At 42.5% G+C, this 24,547-nt stretch overlaps 1 protein-coding gene across 1 annotated transcript in view; it reads right to left on the reverse strand.

Moving 5' to 3' along the window:
* The window catches only part of KDSR (3-ketodihydrosphingosine reductase), a 37,437-nt gene extending 18,287 nt beyond the window's left edge, over positions 1 to 19,150 (reverse strand). Inside the window, 6 exon segments of the mRNA NM_001280319.1 lie at positions 1,801 to 1,992; positions 7,583 to 7,678; positions 7,877 to 7,942; positions 12,123 to 12,179; positions 15,165 to 15,254; positions 18,957 to 19,150. Of these exon segments, the coding sequence (NP_001267248.1) occupies positions 1,801 to 1,992; positions 7,583 to 7,678; positions 7,877 to 7,942; positions 12,123 to 12,179; positions 15,165 to 15,254; positions 18,957 to 19,064 (609 nt within the window). The 5' untranslated portion in view covers positions 19,065 to 19,150.
* Between the last annotated feature and the right edge of the window lie 5,397 nt (positions 19,151 to 24,547).

Consider the following 24,547-nt stretch of genomic DNA (forward strand, 5'->3'; position numbering starts at 1 on the left):
ATAAAATGGTGGCTGGGTGTGCTGGCTCACACCTGTAATCCCAGCACTTTGGGAGGCTAAAGCCAGAAGATTGTTTGAGCTTAGGCGTTTGAGACCAGCTTTGGCAACACAGTGAGACCCTTTCTCTACAAAAAATTTTAAAAATTAGCCAGGCATGGTGGTGTGCACCTGTGGTCTTAGCTACTTGGGAGGCTGAGACAGGAGGATCACTTGAGCCAAGGAGCTCAGGGCTGCAGTGAGCTATGATTGTGCCACTGCGCTCCAGCCTGGGCAACAAAGAGAGACGCTGTCTGTAAAAAAAAATAATAAAATAAAAATAAATAAAACAGTTATTCACAAAAGGACTTTTCAAAGTTAAAAACTTCAAAAGAAACACCAGTATTCTTGTTTGAAATTTCACAGCCATCAGTGTCCTATTGGCTAAGCATATTATCACGATATATTATTAAGAGTATTAGGCCAGTTGATAACAATAAAATCTGTGGCTGGTTCCTATGGTATGAGAATGGCATGGTCTATCAGTCCCTACGCGGCACATCAGGACTGTCGCTGTCCCAGCAGCTCATCTGTACTGCAACACTCGTCCCATATCTCACCAATGTGGTGCTCTATCACACACCATCAAGGTCTCTTATGGGCGTCATCTAAACAGGGGTCAGCAAATTATGGCCTATGAGCCAGATCTGGCCCTCTGCCTGTTTTTTATAAGTAAAGTTTTATTGGACCACAGTGACAATTGTTCATTTACACATTGTCTAGTAAGGCTGCTTTCCTGCTATCATAGCCGACTTAAGTAGCTGTATTAGGCACCATTCAGCCTTTAAAACCTAACATATATACTGTCTGCCCTTTGGTGAAAGTTCTGTCAACCCCTGATCTAAATCATCAACCAGGATTCCCAAAAGCACACTCTTACTATAAGAGGGTTGGCCACAGTGAATACTCTTCTGGGCTCTTAACATTTTAGGCATCCACTGGGGGTCTTAGCTCACATCCCTTGCGGATAAGAGGGGACGACTGTACAGAGCAATAGAAAGAACTCTCCCTTGCCTTTTTCAGCATGTGATTTTTGGGTAGATACATATGTGATGCTCTCTAAGCATTCCTGTGTGACAATAATGTGGAAGTCGGCTTCAAGCAGCTGAGGTGTAAAGTTGTGCTCATCATGACAAACGCTATTTTGATGCAAATCCTAACTACATCCTTCTTCCACAAAATGTTCCATTAACTATGTAAATAAAAAGCATTCATTTTCCCAACAATTCTTTAAGATATAAAAATATAAATATTGGGAGAGTCAAATTATTGCTTTATTCCAACCCTCCCATTTTACAGATGAGGAAACTGAGAGCAAGTTAAATGACTTGTCTAAAAGCTAAAAATCAGCAGCTGATTCAAGCTCTTCCCTCAAACATGTCCTAATTTCATGTATTATTCAGTCATAAGGACAAACTTCTTGTTAAAGAAAAGTCTCTATAAAATAAAATATCTGGTTAACCTTACTCACATTCACACAGTATTAGACTAATAACACTATGAAGATATTACTAATATTTTGTGTATTAAGTTAAACAAGCAAAAATCCCATTACCATTTTGCATCTGTCGTTAACTATAGTCTTCATGCAATGAAAAAATGTTAACTGCAAAACTCAGGGTTGAGCCAATTCTCTTTCACCAATGTCAAACCTAAAAATCTCTAATTTAATACAACAACACATGTAAAGAAGCTATAAAACTAAAGCGGAATGTATATTGCCGAGCGGAGAGGAATAAATACAAAAATGAATATAACTTTTACCTCCATCTGCAAAGCTTCTGCCAATCCCCTTATGGCAAACTTGGATGCAGAGTAGGCTGTGAAACCGAATAATCCCAACTGTCCTGCCTGGGAGGACACAAACACGATCCTGCCCACCCGGCGCTCCTTCATGGTGGTGATCACGGCCCGGCTGGGGTACACGCTGCCCAGGTAATTGATGCTCATTAACCTCTGCAGGGAACAAAGAGGCCACATGAGGTCAAAAGCCTCAAGGCTGTGCACATGGAGAATTTAGTCTGCTTTCTGGATTTCAGTTCTTCAATGCAAGCTCAAGTGACTGGGAAGCTCAACAGGCTTGCTGAATGAATGAATGATGACATGATGATATAAATGAAATGTGATTTGAGACCTAGCATTTGAAGACTCAGGACCTACCATGTGAAGACTGTTTCAGTCTAGTCTTGCATTCTGACCATGACAGCAGTTACTGTTTTTCCTGAAAACTGGTCAAAGTTAGTTTTCTCCTTATAAAAAGTATACTGCATGTTTGCGGGTAGTACTTTCTGAAAGACAGTTTTAGGAAAGAGGTTCCAAGTATTTGTAGCCCTATTAGTTCTAAGCTATAAAAAAAACACAGAGTAGGAGGGTGATTAAAAGTTTTGGTTTCAAGCCTTGGGTCTCCCATTTATTGCCTATTTGATGATGAATAAGAAAGTCAGACATTCTACTTATTTTCTTGGCTGTAAACAAGGTCAACATGGGTATGACCACATAGGGCTGTTGCAAAGATTAAAAGAGAAAACACAAGTTAAGCGCTAGCACAGCCCTGGACCTCAAGAACCAGTGGCTCTCCCACCCTTATGATGGGTAAGAGTACTAATAGTGTATTTTCTCTTTGTCTTGGAAGCTTTTAATTTTTATTTATTTATTTTTTGCTTTTTTACTATTATCATTTTTTTTAGAGACGGGGTCTCACTCTGTCACCCAGGCTGAAGTGCAATGGTGCAACCTTGGCTTACTGCAGTCTCAATCTCCTGGGCTCAAGCAATCCTCCTGCCTCAGCCTCTTGAGGACCTGGGACTACAGGCACATGCCACCACGCCCAGCTAATTTTTGTATTTTTTGTAGTAACAGGGTCCTTTTATTTTGCCTAGGCTGGTCTTGAACTCCTGGGCTCCAGCAATACTCCTGCCTTGACCTCCCAAAGTGATGGGATTACAGGCATGAGCCACTGCGCCTAGCCTGAGCTCTTAAAAACCTTAAATTTTAACTCAAAAATTTAATAATACTTGCATTAAAATGTTTCAAATATTCAAATATTTGTAAAAGTATTAGATCATCATGTAACTAACTAAATACCTCAATTGTGGAACTTGAGATCAATCATAATTTTTTTTCATATTATGAACAGAACATGAACATACAATCATAATATCTTAATTCAAGAGAATATTAGATTTTTTTATTGTTGTTTGTTTGTATTTGTTTGAAATGGAGTTTCGCTGTTGTCACCCAGGCTGGAGTACAGTGGCGTGATCTTGGCTCACTGTAACCTCTGCCTCCTGGGTTCAAGCGATTCTCCTGCCTCAGCCTCCCGAGTAGCTGGGATTACAGGCGCCAGCCACCACACCTAGCTAATTTTTTGTATTTTTAGTAGAGATAGGGTTTCGCCATGTTGGGCAGGCTGGTCTCGAACTCCTGACCTCAAGTGATCTGCCTGCCTCGGCCTCCCAAAGTGTTGGGATTACAGGTGTGAGCCACTGTACCTGGCCTAGATAATTGTTTTAAATGATGACCAGAAACACTGGGAGTGACAGGGAAAAATATCTATGCTATTTAAGTTTAAAAAGCAGAAGCTAGACTGTATATATGCTGTAACTGTAATTACTTCAAAGGTTAAGTAAAAGTACACATGCTCAGAGGGAAGACCAAGGAAATACAGAAGATCATAAGTGACTGAGTTAGGATGCTGGGATTCTCTTTTTTTTCCAAAAGTGTGTTTTCATAACATAATATTGTTTTGATAATAAAAATGTTCTAAGCTGGGCACGGTGGCTCATGCCTGTAATCCCAGCACTTTGGGAGGCCAAGGTAGGTGGATTACCTGAGGTCAGGAGTTCGAGACCAGCCTGACCAACATGGTGAAAACCCGACTCTACTAAAAATAAAAAAAATAATAATAAAAAAAAATTAGCCAGGCGTAGTGTTGGGCACCTGTAATCCCAGCTACTCGGGAGGCTGAGGCAGGAGAATTGCTTGAGCCTGGGAAGTGGAGGCTGCAGTGACCCGAGATTGAGCCACTGCACTCCAGCCTGGGTGACAGAGTGAGACTCCGTCTCCAAAAAAAAAAAGAAAGTTCTAAAAGAATATCTGAAAAAAGACGGCACACTGAACGCCTGTGTTTACTTCGGCTCCCTTTAGAAACCTTACTAAAATCTCCGTAAAGAGATTTTTTTTAAGGCAAGAACGCACAAGAACAAAGAAAATAAGAATAAAAATAACAGCAATAACCTTTTGGAAGCTGAAGAACAGATTGAGGAGGGATAACTAACTTAGCAGACCACAAAAAACTAAATGCTAAGCGGGGAGTGGAGAAACTAAAAAGCCAGATTCTACCACAGAACCCCAAAAGGCTCCAGCTGTAAGAGTCTCTGGGGTGGAGGGAAGGGTGGGCTGGCATGGGGCTGAGACAGGAGTAGGGACTAAGAGTCTATTTAATAAGCAGTCAGCTAGACACAGCCCAAATGGCCATCGATGATGAATAGCTAAACAGAATGTGGTCGATCCATACAAAGAAATATCACCACCCTATAAAAAGGAATGAGGCACCCATATATGCTACATGTGGATGAGCCTCAAAAACTGATGCTAAGAGAAAGAGGTCAGACACAGAAGTGCACATATCATGATTCCAATCATACAAAATGACCAGAGACAGAATACAGATTGGTGGTTGTCAGAGATTGGGTGTGGGGGTGAGCAGGGATGGGGAGCAACTGCTTACCAGGTGAGGGCTGCCCTACGGGTGATGCATATGCTTTAGAACTAGGCGGAGGGGGTGGCTGCACCTCATTGTGAATAGGCTAAATCCCTCTGCATGGCTCACTTTAAAAACAGTTAATTTTATGTTATATGAATTTCACTTCAAATTAAAAAAATAATGTAGGACAATGAAAAAAAAAAGGCAGTTAGATCTTAGATGTTTTTCCCCTCTCCACAGGGTAGATCTGTACCCCTCTTCCAGCCTGGCAGGAGACTGGAGGTTCTGTTTCTAGGGACAGTAAGTCTAGATAAAGAGAGAGGTTTAAGGGAAAGTCTGTCTAGACGGCACACACGAAGACACCAACACACTCCCCAGCTTCATCCTCACAGGAGGCTGGAGGACACTCCTCAGGGCTTCTGACCAACCCAAGAGAAAAGATTTACAGATAATGACATTGAAACTACGCCCACAGATATGACCACACAATCGCCCTTCCAAAGGATCCATTGTCAAATAGGTCCACAAACAAGCGCAGAAGTCCTAATCACCTTGTTAGTGCCTGATTCTGAAATGTGAAAACACAGCCAAGGGCCTCCAGACTTCTAGTGAAGTCTCTCACACCAAAGACAGAGCCACTGGCCTCTAAGAGAAAGTAAACACACATACAAAGCAGAGACAATGAAGGACAAAAGAATACCTAAAAAGAATTCTCCTTAACATCTACAGGGAGATAAGAGGGAGACAGCACCAAGAAACCACAAAGAAAACCACTGAAAAGGAAAATTAAAGGAAAAGTATTGGGATTCCCCAAGACCACGCCCAGGCTGATGATTCACTAAAAGGTCTAAGTTCTCAGCAGATGGTCCTACGCAGGACTAAGACTTATTACAGGGAAAGGATGCAAAGCAAAATCAGCAAAGGGAAAAGACACAGGGAGAAAAGTCCAGAAGAAACCAGGTGCAAGTTCCAACAGTCCTTGCCTGGTGGAGTCACACAGGACGTGCTTAATTCTCACTCATGCCAAAGTACTGTGTACAGGCATTTCATTTTATTTTAGTTTTTTTTTTTTTGAGATGAAGTCTCGCTCTGTTGCACAGGCTGGAGGGCAGGGGCGTGATCTCAGCTCACTGCAACCTCTGCCTCCCAGGTTCAAGAAATTCTCCTGCCTCAGCCTCCCAAGTAGCTAGGACTACAGGTGCCTGCCACCACATCCGGCTAATTTTTGTATTTTTAGTAGACACGGGGTGTCACCATGCTGGCCAGGCTGGTCTTGAACTCCTGACCTCAAATGATCCACCCACCTTGGCCACCCAAAGTGCTGGGATTATAGGCATGAGCCTCCGCGCCCAGCCTGTGTACAGGCATTTTACTTGCATGTCAACTTCAATAAAAACTGAAAATAATAAAGCAAACATATAACTGAGATAGAATTCATTTTAAATAAAAATCATTTCCTATCATTAGAAAATGCATCAACTGTGGTACAGGTTGAGTGTCCCTTATCCAAAATGCTTGGAACAAGAAGTGTTTTGGATTTGGGGTTTTTTTGGATTTTGGAATATTGTATTGTACTTACTGGTTCAGCAGCCCTAATCTGAAAATCTGAAATCCAAAATGCTCTAAGAGGCATTTCCTTTGAGCATTATGTTGGTACTCAGTTTCAGATTTTAAGCTGGGCGCGGTGGCTCACACCTGTAATCCCAGCACTTTGGGAGGCCAAGGCAGATGGATCACAAGGTCAGGAGTTCCAGACCGGCCTGGCTAACATGGTGAAACCCCGTCTCTACTAAAAATACAAAAATTAGCTGAGCGTAGTGGTGGGCGCTTGTAGTCCCAGCTACTCGGGAGGCCGAGGCACGAGAATCGCTTGAGCCCGGGAGGCAGAGGTTGCAGTGAGCCGAGATCGTGCCACTGTACTCCAGCCTCAGCGACAGAGCAAGACTCTGTCTCAAAAAAAAGGAAGAAAAAGATTGTTGATGCGATGGCAACTAAAAAACGTTTTCCATTTTAAAAACATTTCAGGCCGGGCCTGGTGGCTCATGCCTATACTCCCAGCACTTTGGGAGGTAGAGGTGGGCCAATCACCTGAGGTCAGGAGTTTGAGACCAGCCGGGCCAACGTGGCGAAACCCATCTCTACTAAAATTAAAAAAATTAGCTGGGTGTGGTGACATGTGCCTGTAATCCCAGCTACTAGGGAGGCTGAAGCAGGAGAATCACTTGAACTTGAGAGGTGGAGGTTGCAGTGAGCTGAGATCACGCCACTGCACTCCAGCCTGGGCGACAGAGTGAGATTCCATCTCAAAAAAAGAAAAAATAAAAATTTCAAATGTAGTGTTCATTTCTTTGGTGCTGAAATAAATTACCAAGAGAAGTTCCTTGGTAAACCTGATTAAAAATAGAAACATCAATAAGATGCAGTATCTTTTTATCTTGATTTGAGAACTCTAGTGAGTCTGTCCTTCAACTTTTTTGGTTTCTCCTTGTTAATAATACTGATGTTTGATAGGAACATCCGGCATCTCTTAGGTTACAAAGTGTTCTCTTGAAAATATGACCTCAGTGAACTGCTACAGTAATCTGTGTCAGATTAGAAGGTCCATTCCCATTTTAGCTGGTTTTCTCAGCTGTAAAATGTCTAAACTCTTAAGCTTCAATGGTCCTGACACTGGGATGAAAACCTTGTTCAGCTTCACCTTGTTCAGCCTTCCTCTAGAGTCTTCTAAAGCTTCCATGGACATCTGAATGCATTCATCTAATTGATTCTTAAAGCTTTTACCCGTGGCTTGCTCTGCTTTTAGTATACGTGCTACTGCAGTGAGCAAACATTTTTACTTACTTCAAAGGTACTAACTTCAAGATCTTCAAATTTTCCTGACACTGCCATTCCTGCACAATTTACCAGCATGTCCACTGGACCCAGTTTCTCCTGTGCCTAGAAAAATGTAGCAGAGCAGGCATTAAGAAACAGAGAAGAAAAACCACTCAGCAGCAAATCCATGCTCATAAATAAAATTTACAAAACTATTAAACCTATAGAGAAGTTGTGTCCATTCCAAGCCACATAGCAAAATGGCAAGAACAAATCAAAAGTCAAGCACATTGGTGAATTCCAATTAGCCCAACCTCTTACTTGTTTTATGACATTCTCTACTTGGTTATAGTCTTGAGATACATCAACTGATATGCAAAGCACCACCTGTTAAAAAAGAAAAAAAGTGATCAAAGTTTTGCAGGTACCAAACTATTTCTTAAAGATATTTTTTAAAGAAAAGACAATTCATTGAATACAAAAGGAAGCCAATATTGAATGAACAGATTTCAGTGTTTGCTGATGATGCAATTAGCAGAATCTAATTTTCTTGGCAGCTTTTGGAGTTAAAACTCTGAGGAATCTTTTTAAAAATATGTAAATGCTCCTCTTGAAATGCCACTAATCTATAGTGACAGAAGGCAGATCAGGGGTTGCCCACAGCCAGGCATGGAGGATGGAAGGAACTGTGAAAGGGCACAGGCCAACCCTAGGGAGTGATGGAAATATTCCATATAAGGGCCTCAGTGCTGATTCAAGAAGGAATCCTGTCCAAATGATCAAAATTCCTAAGAAAAGGAAACAGCCCTCTTTGCAAATATAACCTGCAGCATTCTAGTCTAGAGGGGTTGCCCTTGGTTGTAATGTATACCTAGAGTGGATTTTATCCCAACATCCTCAGATAGAAAACATTGTTTTAAAGGTAGTAGTAATCAGCCAGACGCAGTGGCTCACGCCTATAATCCCAGCACTTTGGGAGGCCGAGGCAGGTAGATCATTTGAGGTCAGGAGTTTGAGACCAGCCTGGCCAACATGGTGAAACCCTGCCTCTACTAAAAGTACAAAAAATTAGCCTGGCGTGGTGGTGGGCACTTATAATCCCAGCTACTCAGGAGACTGAGGCAGAAGAATTGCTTGAACCTGGGAGATAGAGGCTGCAGTCAGCTGAGATCATGCCCACTGCACACCAGCGTGGGCAACAGAGTGAGACTCCGTCTCAAAAAAAAAAAAAAAAAAGGCAGTAGTAATCATATGATTAATTTTAAAACAAGCCTTTTTATGCAGTATTAGATCAGTTACTACTAATAAAATCTATGCCACAGACAAGTGAAATCTCAAAACAAAAAAAATGTTAACAAGTCACACACACACACACAAAAGGTCCCTAGAAGCCTGGCAGGGCAGAAGAAGGATCAAGCTCATTCTCGCTGCCCCAGCCCTATCTCCCTTCCTTGATGTGAAAGATAAGTTTTCCACCTGACCTAAAGTCCTTTGGTAGATGAAGAGGTAGAAGGTGTCATGATGAGGAAGCCCAGAGCAGAGACAATGTTGGCAGCAGGCAAGACTGGCCTTGGCCCTGAACACTGACTCCATGACTTCACACCATACTCCTTCCTCTATCAGATATTACAGGAATACGGGAAAAAACGGGGCAATTTACAGAGCTGGTGTTTTTCCAGTGCTTGTGGGCTTCAGAGAAGGGGGTAAAGACCACAGTCCTAGAGAAAAACTCACATGTGCAGAAGATGTACACAAGGATTTTTACTTGCAGCACAGACTGCAATTGCAAAAATAAAAATACAAAATAAAATAAAAAGAATGGAAACAGCTCAATAGCAGGGACCTGATGGAATAAGCTCTGGTGTACTTCAATCCTAGGCTGCAGCAATTTAAGGCAAATTTACTTAATGCACATGGAAAGATCTCTAACATTCTAGAAGGGAAAAAGTCAATGAATACCACAGTGAAATACTATTCAAAACTCATCAGAAAGGCAAAAAGTAAAAAGTCTGTCAAAACCAAGTATTGGCAGGGATGTGGCACAATAGAAACCGCATTCCTACTTGTGGGAGCTTAACCACTTTGGTGAGGTTGAAGAACTGCATACACTACAGCTCTGCAATTCCATTTCTGGGTATGTACCATTCTTGCACACGTGCACAAAGAGAATACTGAAAGCTTTTCTAATAGTAAAAAACAAAACAAACTAACAAAAATACTGGGAACAACCTAAATATCCACCAATTGCTGAACTGATGAACAAAATGTAGTCTATACATACAATAGAATACCACGCAGCAGTAAAAAAAAAAAAATTTACTCCAACTTTATGCAGCAACATAAATGAATTTTTAAAATTATATATATACACATATATATACATACATACATATATATATATATATATATATATATATATTTTTTTTTTTTTTTTTTTTTTTGAGATGGAGTCTCCCTCTGTTACCCAGGCTGGAGTACAGCGGTGCAATCTCTGCTCACCTCAAGCTTTGCCTCCCAGATCCAAGCGATTCTCCTGCCTCAGCCTCCCTCCTGAGTAGCTGGGATTACAGGCACAGCTAACTTTTTATATTTTTAGTAGAGACAGGGTTTCACCACTTTGTCCAGGCTGATCTCAAACACCTAACTTCAACTGATTTGCCCGTCTCAGCCTCTCAAAATGTAGGGATTACAGGCATGAGTCACCACACCTGGCCTAAAAAATAATATTGAGTGGTCTGGGCATGGTGGCTCACACCTGTAATCCCAGCACTTTCAGAGGCTGAGGTGGGCGGATCACGAGGTTGGGAGATCGACACCAGCCTTACCAACATGGTGAAACCCTGTCTCTACTAAAAATACAAAAATTAGCTGGGCGTAGTGACGCGCGCCTGTAATCCCAGCTACTCAGGAAGCTGAGGCTTGAACCCAGGAGGCAGAGGTTGCAGTGAGCTGAGATTGTGCCACTGCACTCCAGACTGGGCGACAGAGCGAGACTCCATCTCAAAAATAAATAAATAAATAAGAAATAAATAATAATAATATTGAGTGAAGAAATCAAGTTGCATAAGAAGCATAAAGAAGGAAGTTATACAAACCTATAGAGAAAGAAAGTAGATGAGTGACTGCCTAGCTGAGAAGAGGCTGGGAGGAAATGGCAAGTGACTGCTAATACACATGGAGATTCTTCATGGGGTGAGGAAAACATTCTAAAATTGATTCTGATGACAGTTGCACAACTCTATGAATACATTAAAAATCATTGAATTATATATTTTAAATGGGTCAACTGTATGGTATATAAATTATATCTCATAAAGCTGTTAAAAAATAAGAATGATATAATAAAAGAAGTAGAACTAAGTATATTGGCCAGGCATGATGGCTCACGCCCATAATCACAGGACTTTGGGAGGCCAAGGCAGGCAGATCACCTGAGGTCAGGAGTTTGAGACTAGCCTGACAAACATGGTAAAACCCTGTCTCTACTAAAAATACAAAAAAAATTAGCCGGGTGTGGTGGCACACACCTGTAATCCCAGCTACTCAGGAGGCTGAGGCAGGAGAATCGCTTGAACCCGAGAGGTGGAGGTTACAGTGAGCCAAGATGGCACCACTGCACTCCAGCCTGGGTGACAGAGAGAGACTCCGTCTCAAAAAGAAAAAAAAAAAAAGAACTAAACAATATATTATTATTTAGAGTTATGTGCATATATGGTAAAATTAAAAAGAAAAAGAGGCAGGGCACAGTGGCTCACTCCTATAATACCAGCACTTTGGGAGGCAGAGGTAGGCGGATTGCTTGAGCCCAGGAGTTGAAGACCAGCCTGGGCAACATGGCGAAACCCCATCTCTACCAAAAATACAAAAATTAGCCATGCATGATGGCACGTGTCTATCATCTCAGCTACTAGGGAGGCTGAGGTGGGAGGATTGCTTGAGCCCAGGAGGTCGAGGCTGCAGTGAGCTGAGATTGCACCCCTGCACTCCAGCCTGGATGACAGATTGAGACACTGCCTCAAAAAAAAAAAAAAAAGAAAGAAAAAAGAAAAGAAAAACAAAGAAAGGATTAACACCAAAAATCGGGTTGGCATTTGCCCCTCTAGGAGTAAGAAAAGAGGGACAAGGCTGCTGTGGGGGCTTCAGAGACCCTGATCATTTCTACTTCTTAGGCTGGGTGATGGGTGTGTGATTATTAATTTGTTATTATGTTTTATACTGAAATATAAATAGCATTTTATTCATCAAAAATTCCATAACCAAATTTTAAATATTCCTTTCCTCTTAAGCATTTGTATAAAGTTCATTTAAATAAATAATTAAAATGAAATTATTTGCCAGTAAAACATTCTGTTATTTGACCATTTGTAGATATGAATGTGTGTGGGAGTCTATTCATTTTGCGTGTGTGTGATATTCTGAGTTACTAGACCATTCAAACAATTCCACCTTTTAAAAAACAGTACATATATGCTTTCAATTAACTATTCACAGGTGAAGTAACTCTGTTTTTCCTTTATACAGCTGTGCTGAGTTATACAGAAAATGCATTCTGAAGACAGAGATTTACCTGTTTGTCATTAATAGAGTGCATTTCAATTTCTTTCTTTGCCTGCAGCAGCTTATCCTGGAAGCAATACAGAATAATTAGTCGTGATGATTGTCTATATGCATGTCCGTTTATTGCAAAGGAGAGAAAAAAAGCAATTATTTCTATATGTATGTATTAAATTCCAGAAAACACACAAAACAGTATCTACATTGCATAGACAGACTGGGCCACAGCCTATGAAAGAAAGAAGTTGTGAAGTATGTTAAGCTATGAATAAGTGATAAAAGTTTGAAAATTAATTAGAGAAAGATAATAGAAAAACAGATAAACCTCAAAATCCCAGTTAACAGTACTAATTGCTGAGGCTGACTCTACAGTTCTAATAAATGTCTTATTATGTAGTTGTGATATAAGACAAGAACAACTCTATTAATATGCACTGCTCCCCAAAGTTGAGGGTATGTGTGACTCCCTGTCAATACTGCTTTTTGCCCAATATTTTCTTCTTCTACTATAAACCCAAACATAGTAAGAATCACTTTCTGGATAGACTGGGTAAACTAGGCCTGGCTACTATAAAATACTCTTAAGCAAGGTTACCCGTGTAATTATGTAATTCTTCCAAGGTCCTAATTTTGTTTGTTTTACTTAGTCTCAAGAAAACAGATATCAGATTATCTTAATTTGCTGTAAAAAGTAACTTAAATAATATCATGCAATAGAGAGGAACCAAAGGAGAGGCGAATTCTTCCAAAAGGCATGCAGAGTTTCTAAACCTGAATATGTCTATAATGAAATAATATTGTCCTATGACTAAAGATACATACAGCTTGACTTTGCAAAGACTGGAATTAAAAATTACATTAGAAAAGAAAGAATTTCTCAGCCAGGCATGGTGGCTCACCCCTGTAATCCCAGCACTTTGGGAGGCCAAGGTGAGTGGATCACCCAAGCTCAGGAGTTTGAGACCAGCCTGGGCAACATGGTGAAGCCCCGTCTCTACCAAAAATACAAAAACTTAGCCAAGCATGGTGGCGAGCACCTGTGGTCCCAGATACTCAAGAGGCTGAAGTGAGAGGATTGGTTGAGCCTGGGAGGCGGAGGTTGCAGTGAGCCGAGATTGTGTCACAGCACTCCAGCCTGGGTGACACAGTGAGGCCGGGCGCAGTGGCTCACGCCTGTAAGCCCAGCACTTTGGGAGGCCGAGGTGGGTGGATCACTTGAGGTCAGGAGTTTGAGACCAGCCTGGCCAACATAGTAAAACCCTGTCTCTACTAAAAAAAAAAAATATATATATATATAATATATATAATAAAATATATATATTATATATAATAAAAATATATATTATATATATATAAATATATATACACACACACACACAAATCAGCCAGGTGTGGTCACACACACCTGTAATCCCAGGTATTCCGGAGGTGGAGGTTGCAGTGAGCCAAGACAGCGCCACTGCACTCCAGCCTGGGTTACAGAACAAAACTCCGTCTCAAAAAAAAAAAAAAAAGAATGAATTACTCAACACCACAGGTTCTTCATTCAGTTCATTCATTTCTAGCAATGCAAGGGCCCCATGTGAGCTCCTGGGGGCCTGAAATGCTGGCCTTCTCTGCCTCCACTTTTATTTACTTGCATCAAAACTGGTGTTTAAAACTCACAAAATGCCATTTCATTAAATTTGTGTTTTCATTTATGTAAGGTGGCTTCAATGCCAAAGCAAATTCATTGTTAGAAAAGTCAAGCTATAAATAAAAGGTAGCTAATTTTGTCTTTCTTGGTTTGCAAAAGAAATTATAGACGTCCAGGCCAGGTGTGGTGGCTCACGCCTGTAATCCCAGTACTTTGGGAGGCCAAGGCGGGCGGATCACAAGGTCAGGAGTTCCAGACCAGCCTGACCAATATGGTGAAACCCTGTCTCTACTAAAAATACAAAAATTAGCCAGGCGTGGTGGTGGGCGCCTGTAGTCCCAGCTACTCAGGAAGCTGAGGCAGGAGAATCACTTGAACCCAGGAGGCAGAGGTTGCAGTGAGCCGAGATCATGCCACTGCACTCCAGCCTGGGCAACAGAGTGAGATGCTGTCTCAAGAAAAAAGAAAAAAATAAAAGAAATTATAGAGGTCCAAGACTAAGTCTGCCACATTATTTAAATTTTCCCCCAAGGCCCTTCCTGGCCTGCCATTCCTAATGGGTCCTGTCCAGCCCTCCACCCATTTGAGGAGTTACCATACTATCACCCTCCTTGCACATGGGTGAATCCAAGATCCCCATGGAAGTATGCCATGCTGACATTCCCAGGCACTCCATCATTCCTCCCTTCATTTCTTCATTCAACAAACATGTCTGAGCATGTACTACGTGCCAAGCACTAGAATTGCAGCAGCGGACGAGCCAGCTGTGTGGTCACTTTCCTCCAGTCCCCATATGGGGAGCAAGAGGATGTCATGACAGTTCACATGCACAGTGTCACTGCTTTGTGCTCTAAAAACAACTTTGGCAAGACAAAAACAAACCCTGACAAAAAATAAAAACAGATTCTGTGTTGACTTGATACAGAAAAACACATTTTGCTAAACTTCTAAGGAGGGACGAGGTTCCTCTATGGTGTATAGATTTCACTAGAGATATATATCACGTCCTAAGCAAATCGTAGTGAAAAATTATAGAGAAACACCTACACACCTTCAGGTATCAGCTCCAGAATCACTGCTTCTAGCACTTCTGACCTGGCCAAGGGCCCTCCCTGGCTTCCTATGGCCAGGTGTGCTCCTTAAACTAGACCTTGGCCTCTCCCATCTCAGGATCTGCAGTATCTATGATGATGTTGCCTAATATGCCAATGGTACTAAATAAATACTTGTGGGGCCGACCTGATTTCAACAGAGAAGTGTTTGGCCTAAATACAAGAGAGAATCAGTAGTTCAGGAAACACATCTCACATCAAGGAAGAAGCGCTTTCTAGGTGTGAATGCTAAGATGTTTAGCACAGCCTCTTTGACTCATTTCAAGTCGAAGAAGCAAGTCAGTAATAATGAACCTAGAAGCCTTACCTCATTTCGTGCAACCAGAGTTATAAAAGCTCCTTGTTTATAGCACTCGATAGCAATGCACTTCCCGATGCCACTGGAACCTCCTGTAACCTAAAACAAAATCATAAAATATTCTTAGCACTTGAAATCTCCCCTCTGTAGGAAGTTTTTATAAAAAACAACTATGACAGGCTCTTAAAATGAATCTACAAGAACTAAATGGTTAGCTGTTGTTAACTTCTTCATCCCAAACTTAATGACTGGAGTAAGTGTAAGCATGAAAGATACTATCAGCAAGGCCTGCTGCTTTGACTGTTTTCTTATGGAACCATAAATTGCACACCTATAATATTTTTCTGAGTTCACTGGTGGAAAAGTGCCCTATAAATCTAGCTCATAAATAATACATTAGTCTGCCTCTGATTCCAAATCCAAATGAATCTTATTTTCTTAATGCACATTTATGCAAGATTAGCTCTACAACAGATGAAAAGAATGGCCACCTGCATATTTATTTGAAATGACTGCTTAGTATAAAAGTAATATACAATCACAAGGAAATCCTGAAAAGTAAAGCTCTTCTTGCACTATTCTACCCCTATCTACAGTTCAGCTATACTGGCTGTCTTTCAATTATGGAATTATTCCTAATATTCACTGTTATACATAAATCATGCTGGGAGGAAGATCTCTGACTCCATGTTAGGATTTTAACATCATTGGGAAGTGTCTCCTACGCAAATGCACCTATCTCTATGGGACTCATAGGCATCCCTTACTTCTTTTTAGCTTCAACCTGCCACCACTGAAGAGATTTATTTGGTGGGTAATCAGCCAGTTATCAGCAGAAGATTACTGTAAAAACCCTCCAACCACAGTACCTTTGCACATCCTACTTCCCTTGCAACAAATGCTCTTCTCCCCACTTCATCTGACACCTACTCGCCCATCAAATCTCAGCTCAAATACCACTTCCTCAGGAAAGCCTTCACTGTCTCCCCTGCCCCCACACTGACACACTTTTCAGCACTGTATTTCTTCTTTATGACATGCACATAATAAACAGCTCTAGATTTATTTGTGTGATTATCTGATTCACAACCACCTCTCCTATCACCCACCCATAAACTCCATTAAAAATACCAATTATTTTTCTGTTCTCCACTATATTCCTAGCACTTAGTATGGGGAGGGCTCAATATATATTATATATTTCACTGAATAAGTGAACAATGCAACATTATTTTTCTTTTTTTTTTTTTGAGACAGTCTTGCTCAGTCACCCAGGCTGGAGTGCAGTGGCACGATCTCAGCTCACTGCAACCTCCGCCTCCCAGGTTCAAGCGATTCTCTTGTCTCAGACACCCAAGTAGTGGGGATTACAGGCGTGCGCCAGCACGCCCAACTAATTTTTGTATTTTTAGTAGAGATGGGGTTTCACCATGTTGGCCAGGCTGGTCTCGAACTCCTGACCTCAAGTTATCCACTCTCCTTGACCTCCCAAAGTGCTGGGATTATAGGAGTGAGCCACCGTACCCGGCCATATCGTTCTAGTCACTGTCCCTATGCAAATTACATAATATTGCATAGTATTGTCTCCTGTTTTTAAAAAATTATATTGTAATGTCTTATGTCAAAAAACGAAAAGGTTTCACAATACTTCATCAAATAGCTGCATCAAAACTTCAACGTTTCCCTTTAACCAGACATTTAGATTATTCCTAATATTCACTGTTATACATAAATCATGCTGGGAGGAAGATCTCTGACTCCATGTTAGGATTTTAACATCATTGGGAAGTGTCTCCTACGCAAATGCACCTACCTCTATGGGACTCATAGGCATCCCTTACTTCTTTTTAGCTTCAACCTGCCACCACTGAAGAGATTTATTTGGTGGGTAATCAGCCAGTTATCAGCAGATTACTGTAAAAATATAGCTGTTGTTGGCCGGGCGCGATGGCTCACGCCTGTAATCCCAGCACTTTGGGAGGCTGAGGTGGGTGATTTTCTGCTTTTTTCCTGCAATTTTACTACCGTAACTAGATAGAAAACACTAGTATATAAAATTGTTTTAAAAATGAAACAATTGTTATAAGTTTGTTCTTAATTATGTACGGGCAGACAGTTTAACCATCAGCTCCCTCTCCCAACAATACCACACAGTCAACTCCTAACAAATCTCAAGAACAATAATTACACTTTTCACTCTTCTTATGACATTAAAAAAGAAGACAGATGGTGACACCATGTGAATTATTCATGTCATTCTCACATTATTTAGAGTGTGAAATAATAATCCTGCGTATTAAAGCGGGATGGTAAAAATAAATTCTTCTTGGTCCACCTGAACAGACACAGCATTTATTATCTCACCTATGACCTGCCGCGGGATGGGGCTGGAAGGACTGGAGTCAAGGCTCAGTGAAACTGTCTTACAAATAAGGAATTCCAATTTTCATTCTGCGTTTAGCTTTAGTTTTTGCAAAGTTATGCTCTATAAACTCAAGCTCTGAAAGGATCCAAGGTTTAAAGCCACGCTTTTGAGGCAGCAGTTCTCTTGCGGATGTAAAACTTTCAGAATTTAGCGTGTCAAGTTTTGCCTTTCTCTTATTTATTTTTTGTAATGAATCCACACTATTTCCCCATTAGGAACAGGAGGTGTTGGAAAAAGCTAATAGCTTTACAAAGGAGAAATTAAACAGATACATTTTCTCATTCACAAACCCTTGTACAGATTTAAAGCATACTAAGAAAAAATGACCATCTTATTTTATACCAGCTCAGCGGGGAGGCTCGGATCTCCGGTGCAGAGATAGGACAGGAAGAGGTGTGCGGCCAATTTTGTAACCAACCCTCCTTACTCCTAACTCCCCGCCTCACTGTGCCTCGGGTTTGGGAGATCCAAACAAGAATGCTGGTGAGAAAGCCACTGCAAACGGGAAAGTGCTGGGCGCAGGCAAGGAGGCATTCTCTCTGTTTAAGAAAGGTGCCACATTTGCAGAACAGGGATCGCTGAATATGCGAGCTTCCGCCAAGAAATAAATCACACCTATCCACCTCTCCTTCATTCCTCGCACACAAGCCTTGTCGTTTAGCTCATCCTTCCCACTAGAAAACAGCAAAGGATTGCATTGGAGCAGCAATCAGCAGATGCCACGCTGAGCTCAGAGACAAGCAGTGTAGACGGGACAGGCGTCCCAATACCGCTAAGCCACCACCGCCAGCCCGCTGGGTTCTGAGCAGTTTCCCCAGGTGAGTCACTTCCTGGAATCCTCTGGCAGCGGCTCTTCCCGTCACTCGCACAGGCCATCTTCCAGTTCCGAGCTGCCTCGGCGGGTCCCGGCGGCTGGGACCCCACTTCCCCGCTGTCTGCCCCCGCCCGGGACCGCGCGCCGCACCCTGCACACCACCGACCGCTGTGTCCTTGGCAAAGTTTCTCAGCCTCTCTGTGCCTCAGTTGACTCATCGGAAAAACTGAGGACAAAACATCCACATCCCAGGGATATTGCATGGATTCACGAGCAGCCACCGAACCCCTGGGGCCCCGGGAACCCTGCGGCCGGCGGGGTCCCCAGTCGCACGCTCTCCGGCCCTAGGAGGAGCCCGAGGCTGCGGAGGGCGGGTCCGCGAGGCCGGGTGCCGGGGCCGGGGGAAAAGCGCCGGGGCGGACGGCGGCAGGTGACCTTCCCCATTTGGCCATGCCTTCCTGGGGACCGCGGCCTGGAAAAAGGGACGTAGGCTGCGCGGCCTCGGCGGCGGAAAGGCCGCGCGGGCCGGTAAGTCGGGGGGCAGCAACAGGAGGCCACTCACCACCACATGCGCCCCGGGCAGGGCGAGGGGCTTGGGGCTGATGAGCGGAGACACCATGTACAGCAGCAGCACGAAGGCCACGAGGAAGGCGGCAGCCAGCAGCAGCATCGCTCCGCGGGGCCAGGGGCCCAGAGCGGCCGGGCGGGGGCCGCCGGGCAAGGCGCGCAGGGCTGGGCGGCGGCGAGGCGAGAATCACGCGCGGCGGGCGGGCGCCTGGAGTGTTTGGGTTTGCGGGCCGGGGCGGGCCGCGGCGGAGGGGAAGAGGAGGAGCCGGCGCGCGCAACTCCCAGGCGGGGCGGTGCTTCCAGGGGGCGAGTAGGCCGCCACCGCCACCGCCACCGCCACCAGTGCCAGAATCGCCTCTCGGGGGTCGCCGGGTGTCTCCCACTCCCCCGGCCTCGGGACGGGGCCCGCAGTCCGCAGCCTCTCCCGTGGAAACCGGGCCTCCCGTCCCTGTGCGTCGCGAGCGGGCTCCGGCCAGCGCCAGATGCGAGCGCGCCGGGAAGGGCTGAGAAGACTCGCTCTTCGGGAGCTCGAGTGGCTTCTTAGGACCCCGCAGGGCGGGTTTCCAGGCCTGCCACGGCCTCCGGTGTGGGCGTGACGAGCCCTCCTCCCTGGAGTTCAGCCCTCGGCTTGGGACCGCCCGCCGGGTTGCTCGGAGGCCCCGGAGCATCGGAAAGGGCGGCTGGAGGCTCCCGGAGCGGGCTCAGCCTGGGAGCCCGGCGACTACGCTCTGAAATCCCGGGCTCCATTCCATATTTTTTGGCGTTTTTAGAAGATGGTCACGGCCCACTTTCGCTTTTCAGAGGACCAGAAAGCCTTAACAGGGAGTTTTGAGAAATCACTAAGGTAATTCAATTTCATTGAGTTCAGAGTTCATCTTTACCAAGCAGGTTCAAAACAAATAAATAAAAAACGCAAACAACTCAGCTTTATTAAGGTTTCATTCACGTACTATACCATACAATTCCCGATTTAACGTGCGTAATAGGCCGGGCGAGGTAGCTCGCGCCTGTAATCCCCGACCTTTGGGAGGCTGAGGCGGGCGGATCTCTTCAGGTCTGGAGTTCGAGACCAGCCTGGCCATGATGGTGAAACCCCCGTCTCTACTAAAAATACAAAAATCACCTGGGCATGGTGGCGTATGCTTGTAATCCCAGCTACCCTGGAGGCTGAGGCAGGAGAATCGCTTGAACCCGGGAGGCAGAGATTGCGGTGAGATCGCGCCACTGCACTCCAGCCTGGGCGACAGATCAAGACTCCGTCTCAAAAATAAATAAATAAAGCTTATAATAAATTGTTTTTAATATAGTCACAGTTGTAGACCCATCACTACCATAAATTTTAGAACATTTTTGTCACAACCCCCCAAAATCCTATACTCATTGGCAGTCACGACCCATTTCCTCCCAAGCCCCGCCCAAGCCTAAGCAATCCCTCATGTTTCTGTCCCTATAAACTTGCCTGTTCGGGATATTTCACATAAATGGAATCATATAATATGTAGCCTTTTTCATCCTATCTTTCACTTACTGTAATGTTTTCAAGGTTCATCCATGATATGAAGTACTACATGTTAATACTTCATTTATTTTTATTGCCAAATAATATCCCATTGTATGAGTATACGACATTTTAATTTTCCATTCATCAATTGAGGAATATTTAGGTTGTTTCCACTTTTTGACTATTAGAATTATGCTAAGTGTAAATATTCATTTACCGGTTTTTGTGTGGGCATTATGTTTCATTTCTCTTGGGTACATGCCTAGTAGGGGAGTTGCTACATCTTATGGCAACTCTATGTTTAACTATTTGAGGAATTGCCAGAAGTTTTCCAAAGTGAGTACAACATTTTGTGTTCCCACCAGCAGTGTATGTGGGTTCCAATTTCTCTACCTCTTCACTAACACTTGTTATCATCCGTCTTTCTGATTATAGCTTTTTTAGTTGGTGTGAAGTCTCATTGTGATTTTAATTTGCATAGAGGCACATATTTTTGTTTGCTTACTTGCTTTTCATTTTTGTTGTTGTTTCTAGAAATACTAGGGAGCGAAGAAGAAAAAAAAGTTTTTCTTTTCCTTTTTTTCTTGACTTACAGCAGTTAGCCAAACTGCAAAATTTGAGGGCACAATGTCCAAGACTTCTGATATCAATGCAAGTTTAGAGGTTCCTGAACCACCCTCAGGTTTGATAATTCACTAGAAGGACTCACAGAACTCACTGAAAGCCATTATGCTCATAGTTATGGTTTATTATGGGGAAAGAATACAGATCAAAGTCAGCTAAGGAAAGAAATGCCTAAGGCAGAGTCTGGAGGGCTCCAAATGCAAAGCTCCTGTTGTCATCTCCCACGGAGTCAGGCTGTTTTACCTTCCCAGCATTGGTATGTGACAGTATGCTTGGAGTATTGCCAACCAGGGACACTTGCCTGAGCTTCTGTGTCCAGAGTTTTTACTGGGACTCCAGCACATAGGCTTGATCAATTGTCCACTTGGTTGGACTGAGACTCCAACTAGACTGATAGTGCATGACAAAAGCCCCCTAATTCACATACTCGGTCTCTCTGGAATGGCCAGTCTCCACCCTAAAATCCAGTTTGCCCAGTCCCCATCTAAACAGAGGTACTCCTATCAGGTATGATGTAGATAACCTCCCATAAGCCAAGGGCAAAAGTCAAACCTTCTCTTTGGGCAAGACTGAATCCTTTACAACACGGCTGCCACCTGGCCTTTGGCCAAAGCTCTCTTACAGTAAAATGAACATATATCTGACATTTGGAGGAGCCAGTGTAGAGTAGGAGGCTTTTAACTCAATTTCTCAATACATTGGCCATCAGTGTGAACATTAAAACCTCACTTACAATCCCAGAGTTACACTGTATTATGATATGGTAGTAAACATAATTTGAAAAATTAGAGTCAAAAGATAGTGGCAGATAGATATAAGACTTCCACTCTGCCATCAACAACTGGTCCAGTTCATCATCATATTGTATGACCAAAATGTCTCCCAGAGAAATGCCACTCAGGCTTGAAGGTTCCCATCTGATGCTATCAGTTTCCAAAAACAGAAGTGGCCTTTACCCTTTCAGGTACCAGACTGTCTTTTTAACATGTTTTGTCCACCAAGTATCCTATAGTTTTTAATATTAACAACTTGTGTGGGCTCAGCAATCTTACTGGTTCCCATTTAGCATGTCCAATCAATATTGTCTGAAGGGCAGAGCCACCTGTCTTGTGTTTTACATTACTAGGTAAAGGAAATTTTCCTCAGGCAATATCCATCCCCATAGTACATTCATGTAAAGGGGATGCAACCACTCCAAATAGAGTCTCTTCAGACATTCCAGTTTCTATCCAAACTTTCATTTTAATCCCATCAAATGTATTTTCATATCTTTCCAATCTGTTGCCTTGGTTAGAATTTCACTAACAGAAAAACAGTGCATGGGGCTCCCATGTCAAAGAATTTTAGAAATGTTTCTTTTCCACCCCTGACAATTTACCCATTCACGTACATTTGGTCTTGGACCCCAGCCAGAGATTAGGCCAATGGGCCTAGGTTCTTTCTTCAGTTTTTGTTTGTTTTGTTTTGTTTGTGTGTGTGTGTGTGACAGAGTCTCGCTCTGTTGCCCAGGCTGGAGTGCAGTGGCATGATCTCGGCTCACTGCAACCTCTGCCTCCTGGGTTCAGGCAATTCTCCTGCCTCAGCCTCCTGAGAAGCTGGGATTATAAGCATGCACCACCATGCCTGGCTAATTTTTGTATTTCAGTAGAGATGGGGTTTCACCATGTTGGCCAGGCTGGTCTCAAACTCCTGACCTCAGGTGATCCACCCACCTCGGCCTCCCAAAGTGCTGGGATTACAGGCATAAGCTACCTGCCCGGCCTTTCTTCAGTTCTTACCTTGACTACTTTGCATATCTTCACCCCAGGTGATTGGAAGTCAGGTTTCTTACAGTCATCTTTGCTTTGCAGCTTTTAAAATTTATCCAAACTAGGTTGAATAAAGTGGATTTGTTTAGCGCCCTTCAATGTTGGGGGACTAGTAAGGGTTTCCATTTGTCCATCCAACTTCTGAGAGTGCTGCATTAAGACTTTTGTTTCAACACCACCAATGCCCACTTTATTTATGATATCTCTTAATAACTATTTTTAAATTTCTATCCATTCTCTCTCCCTTTTCTCTTTCCTTAGTCTCTTGGAATAAGTCTGCTCTCTGTTGTTTTAGCATAACTTTTCCCTTTGGAGGTGGCCCTGAACTAGCAGCTATGGCTCAATGGCTAGAATTCCAGCTTGGCCCAGCATCAGGTTCTGCCCCAACACTATCCCTATAATTTAGCAATTACAGATAATAACAATCAAGAGATTCCATGTTCAGCTTTCTGATGTTGTTGTTCCTTTGCATTTATTTTGGCCTCCAGTGAGCCAATTCTCTATGAATGAGATCCCATGATATCTAAATTCCATTGGTAAATTTACTTCAAGTAAGATAAGTAAACCCTATGACTACCTGGGATTTATTTCAAGGATGCAAGACTGTTTCAATATTTCAAATTCAATCAGTATAATCTATCATATTAACAGGTGAAAGAAGGAAAATCACATGATCATATATCAATCAATGTAGAAAAGGCATTTGACAAAATTTGACACCCATCCATAATTAAAATTCTCAGAAATATAAGAATATAGAGGAACTTCCTCAACTTTATGAAGAACATCTGTAGAAAAACCTACAGCTAATGGTGAAATACTGAACGCTTCCTCCATAAGATCAAGGACAAAGCTAAGAAACTTGCTCTCATCATTCTCATTCAACAGTCCTAGAAGTTCTAGATCAATAAGGCAAGAAATAATAAGGCTAGAAAAGGAAGTAAACATCATACAGATCAGAAAGTAATAAGTAAAATGACTCCTACTTGCAGATGGCATGATTGATTATGCAGAAAATCCCTAAGAATCTTGAAAAAAGAAAAACACCTAGTAGAATTTAAGCATCTCCAGAAAATTTGCATAATACAAAAATAAAAGAATATACAAAAATAAAATGCATTTTTATATACTAGCCATGAACTTGTGGACACTACAATTAAAAATATGATTTCATTTATAATTTCTGAAAGAAATGAAATAGGTGTAATCTAACAAAACATGTACAGGACTTGCATGTTGAAAACTGTGCAATGCTGATGAAAGAAATCAAAGATCTAAATAAACCGACATACTATGTTCATGAATTAGAAGACTCTGTGTAATAAAGATGTCAATTTTTTTCCAAACTGATATATTATTTTAATGCACTGCCTATTCAAACTATAGCAATATTTTTGTAAACACAGACAAGATTACTATAAAATTTATATGTAAAGGCAAAAAAATTAAAATAGTGAAAACATTTTTTAAAAGCAGAATAAAGCAGAAGTAATCAATCTACCTGATTTCATGACTGATTATATAGCTACAGCAATGAAAACTGTGTGGTATTGGCAGAAAGGCAGACACATAGATCAACAGGCCCCAAAAATAAACCCACAAAAATACACCTAACTGATTTTTGACAAAAGTGCAAAAGCAATTTAATGGAGG

This window comes from Pan troglodytes, chromosome 17 (assembly GCF_028858775.2).
Source record: "Pan troglodytes isolate AG18354 chromosome 17, NHGRI_mPanTro3-v2.0_pri, whole genome shotgun sequence".
In the NCBI taxonomy this organism is placed as follows: domain Eukaryota; kingdom Metazoa; phylum Chordata; class Mammalia; order Primates; family Hominidae; genus Pan; species Pan troglodytes.